At 41.9% G+C, this 4,805-nt stretch overlaps 1 protein-coding gene across 1 annotated transcript; it reads right to left on the bottom strand.

Moving 5' to 3' along the window:
- Positions 1-838: 838 nt before the first annotated feature.
- LOC104441846 (AT-hook motif nuclear-localized protein 1) lies at positions 839-4,803 on the bottom strand. Its single transcript, XM_010055091.3, has 5 exons — positions 3,879-4,803; positions 3,168-3,235; positions 2,325-2,456; positions 1,923-2,084; positions 839-1,394 (listed from the first exon to the last, which is right to left on the bottom strand). The coding sequence occupies exons 1-5, from the start codon at positions 4,249-4,251 to the stop codon at positions 1,170-1,172; spliced, it is 960 nt and encodes a 319-aa protein (XP_010053393.1). The 5' UTR covers positions 4,252-4,803; the 3' UTR covers positions 839-1,169.
- Between the last annotated feature and the right edge of the window lie 2 nt (positions 4,804-4,805).

Genomic DNA, 4,805 nt, shown 5'->3' with positions numbered 1-4,805 from the left:
GAAGCTTAAATGTATTGTACGTGTAGAGATGGAGCAGCTTCATTTGTTTCAAACAACGGAAAATCGAGCAAGTCCACCTTCTCAAGTAATGAAAACCTTGTACGGAAAGATTACCAGGTAAGTGCTCAGCACTCCATAGTTTGAAATTCTTGCAAAATTTAAATCTCCATAATACAACGGGTTAAGCACATAACCCTGATGATCAGGCGACAATTAAGCAGGCTCTTTCTTGTTCCTTGCAGTGCACACAAGACACTAAATTTCTCTCTTTTTCCCCTTCTTTCGGGGTCGTGGCATTTCTGTACAGTTTCTGCATGGTTGAATCCTACAAGAGTACGCCGCCTTCGAAATAATGTTTTCAGTTTCGAGAGATTTTCGGAGCTTCTGCACGGAATCCCTGTCGTGGGCGCCCGACGTATTCAGTTTGGTTTACAGACGAACTCCAGACAAACATGTCAAAGCGTAACATATTTGTGTAAATGGTCTCCATCATTGACTTTCGCCATGCAGGAGACCAGCCAAAATCTTTGAAAACGAACCCGTATGAGAGAATTGACAACCTTGGTTAGTCACAACAGCCAGAATCCAAACATTAACATTATTCAATTGCTCTCTCCGTCTCTCTCTCTGATGATCAGTGGATGGTGATTTGAGTTGACCAAAGTGGTTCGTTTCCTCCCCCAGAGAACAGTCGGACAAAGCATCAACATGAACCAGAAAGAGACAGCATCAATAATTTTTTATCGGATGCGCATATGAAGAGAAAGCTGATAAGGGGAAAAGGGTCATTTTCTTTTAAGGAAACTAACAAATGAGGCGTTTTCAGCTTTTGCAACAGGAAAGCAAATTACACATCCGTCAAGGGGACATGACATTGAATTATTTGATGAAGATGATACAAAAAGCGAAGCATATAACTCAAACTTGCAACAGTCGGAAAATAACTCTACGCAAGACTATTATATCGCATGGTTTACAAGAAAGGCGACGACACCAGGCAGCTTTCTCGCTAAGCAGACATACAATCTGGGAATGAGCGACAGAAAGATCTAGCAGCACAGGACTACGTAGAAGTACGTCTACACTAAGTTGCAAAATAAAAGAAGAAAAAAAGTAAAAAGAAAAATGCAATCTAGGAACATAAGTCCCATGATTATATAGGACATCCCTCAGGGCACAGACACATTAATGTCAGTCGTCTTGCTTCTTGAATCCGATGGGAGCGACGACCAGTTATCTCCTCTATAAGATGGACTTGTCGAGAGAATTACGCTAGGGTCTGACAGAGGCATCGGATGAACCCCAGATTGGTTTGTTGTAGGTAGAATGTCATGTTTTGGGTTCTTCGTCTTCTGCTCGTGCTGATCTCCCGCAAGAAAACTGCCCACCACAACCTGGTTGTGCAGAAACAACACACACTCGAAATTTGCTCCCAGAAAATTATTCTTAAAAGATGCTTGTGAGAATGAATATGAGATCACTTATAGACATTTGCAGAGATTATAACTCCATGTTGGAATTTATTATAAGGTATATTAGTGTATACTGAGACGCATCAATAGTTATTCATTTGTTTCCTTTAGGGGAAGATTAACACTCGACTAATAGATGGTGAGAATAGCCAGAAACATCATGTGGGTATTTACAGAGGCAAGCTTGTCTAGAACTAGATTTCACACCTTGAATATGATTTAGTTAGCAAGCTTTCACGGTTTTCCAATTTTTAGAAACATATAAAAATTTCTCAGGAACACTTCCAAGAGAACATTATAGGAGATCTCTAAATGACAAGCACACAGAAAGAACCAAATATGGAAGCAGAATTTTCAGCCCGAGAATTGCCCGTGAAAGCACCTAAATGACAGGACAAGACTTCAATCTTCTTACTGACAGTGCCCGAAACATATAAATGTCGAAAATACCTGCAAAGGACTTGCTGCCACGAGCAAACCAGCGATGCCGCCACCCACAACACGTCCGTCTGGGCTTGCTAATGAGACACTCATCCCACCAGATCTGCTCCTCGTTCCTCCAGAGTCATTGGGCATGAATGATCCGGATAAGGATAATATCTCAAAACGACCCTGGAGCAAAAGTGGACTAGGAAAACTGAGGGACTAAAGCTACGAAATGGACAAGTGTGGGAACAAACTTGCTAAATGAATTTTTCCAATGGATGATGGAGACTTGTTTAAACACCGGCACAGTATTCACAATCTAATTATAAGTACCGCACCTGGGGCATCCATTTATTTGAAGCAAGCCATTCAAAGCATTATCTTTACATACTCAGAAAAAAAAAGAATGAACCAGAAATAAATCACCTCGTATGTTAAGGTACCGCCGGAGGAATTAGGCTGACGAAGCGTAACACTTGAGATCACACCATTTGCAGAGAGAACGCATATGGCTCTAGGTCCTTGTTGAGAAAAGGATATGACTTTCATCATGACGTCCTAAACCAAATAAGAGATGCTCAAAATTCAGTCTTCTACTTGTATAACAGTCAAATGAAGGGTATGATCTACGAAGCAACAATTGTGAGGAGAATATCAGCTAAATCATAGCATATTGGCATTAAACATGGTAGCCTAGCTAAGATATTTGCTATGATGTTTAATGACTACGGTAGAGTGATATAAGAAAATTTCTGACTTCATCTTTCATGAAGAAATAAGGAAGATGATGTAGTCAACAGATGGAACAATCTCTTTTTTAAGATGTGCAATGAGCTCTTTAATAACATCATCCCGAACTACTTGGATAAAACTGTGGACAGTGTTGAGACCTCCAAATTAAGGGTACATCCAATAAATAGTCTCGTTTCCATCATCCAAAACAAAATCTGAACTAACTTCAGTAGCTTGAGGTATTATCGACCAAGCCCAAACTTAATAAATCATAATTATTAGCTTGAGGTATTATCAACCAAGCCCAAACTTAATATATCATAATTATTGGAGCCATCAGAATCAAGTATTTCTATCTCAACCATACTAAGGGTGAGCAACATGGGGGCAGAATTAGTGACTAGGTTTCTATTTTATACTAATAGTAAATGATATTAGTTCATAAATCTTGGCATAATTAAGCTCTTTTTTTCCTTAAAGAAGACAGTCGATAGTCATACTAGAGAAATCAAATTCCTACTGTTCTCTATTACGTACCTCTCCTGTATTAACGGTGATAATATGGGGAGTAAAATTGGTACCCACAGAGCATGCAACCCATTCACCTGCAAAATCAAGTTCTGATGTGATCAACCATAATCCGATTCATAAAATGATTTTGATGTTTTGTGATACAAGGAACAGATAAAGCCTTTACAAACGTAAAAAGAGTCTTTAAAAAGCCTTGCACTCTGTGCAATGTGGTCAATTAAGAAGAGAGAGATTCGACCTAAAACTTCTGGCAGACCTGAGCGCAAGAACATCAGCAATTCTCATCACTTATACTTGAGATCAACAAGAAGAACATTATAGCATAATAGCTTCAGATAAGCCAAACAACTGCACGTCCAGAATCTTTCCCCACTCTTCGAGCTCAAAATTCTCCACATTTCACTATTAACCCAACTCACGGAAAAGGCAGAAAAAAGAAACGATATTTACTCACCGTTCTTGCTGAACAACCACAGCCATTAAAATCTCCATATCTAAACAATCCCAGGTCCCACTTCTACAGGAAAAAACACCTCTGAACATGAAGCTGACACACAGAAAAAGTTCTCACTGCTAATCTCTTGGAACTCTTGGCATGGCAGTACTGAACATCAAACCGAAAAAGAAAAAACCATCGAGCTGCCACTTCAGTGCAGGCTCGAAATCACAATCAACAATAGAAGCATGCAACAAGAGTCCACATTTCTGAGCATTTACCAAGATTCTCCACTTCGAACTTGGGCTTGCTGACCGACCCGGCCGGCTTCACTTTGCCGCGCTTCGGGGTGGAGAAGTCGATCACCGGCGGCGGCGGCGCCGCCGACGATATCGGCCTCGGCGACAGCGGCGCCCCGACCGGCCCATCGGGCCCATACTTCCTCGGACGGCCCCTCTTCTTCTTCACCAGAGTCCCCGCGGCGGCCGGAGGCGGCGGGGGGGCCGCCGTGGCCACCGCCGGGGGCGGCGCCGATCCGGGCGCCGGGGTGGGGTTCTCGGCTCTTGGGGCGACGTGGTAGTCCGACGGAGCGTCTGATCCCACCACTGTAACACCTCCGCCACTACTAGCAGTCACACCATCTCTTCCCTCCATAACCGAAAGCTTTCAAAAAGAGAAAAAAGAAGAAGAAACAAAAGCAAGAATTTCTACGAGCTAGACATCAAAGACCCATTTTCATTTTACACCAGAAATTTCCCCAGGCAGCTCCGAATTCGGACAAAAGAAGAAAGTTCGCCAAATGGAAAACCAACCAAAACTCCAAAACACAGAAACAAAAGTGACCAACCAAAAAAAAAAAAGAAAGGAAAATCGAAACTTTGAAGCAGTCAAGAAAAAAAGATGAAATTTTTCACAGGGATAATTATGGTGGGAAGTTTCTGTGATCACAGACAGGCGGGTCAGCTCGGACAAAGCTTGAATTTTGGGGGCGAAGATTGACAAAAATTTCAAATGTGAATTTCGAATAGTGGGAGGGAGGGGAACGGGAGGATCTTGATTTGGAGAGAAGATTGACAAAAAAATTCTTTGATCTTGGGGGCACTTTTGGGGGCTTATGTCGTGTTGATTTCAAAGGGGAACGAAGAAAATGCAGATGGGAGAAAAGCTAACTCGGTTTTTCTTGATTGGCTAATGCAGCTTCCTAACTT

The sequence above is a fragment of the Eucalyptus grandis genome, chromosome 4 (assembly GCF_016545825.1).
Source record: "Eucalyptus grandis isolate ANBG69807.140 chromosome 4, ASM1654582v1, whole genome shotgun sequence".
In the NCBI taxonomy this organism is placed as follows: domain Eukaryota; kingdom Viridiplantae; phylum Streptophyta; class Magnoliopsida; order Myrtales; family Myrtaceae; genus Eucalyptus; species Eucalyptus grandis.
This window is presented reverse-complemented; position numbering and strand designations above follow the sequence as displayed.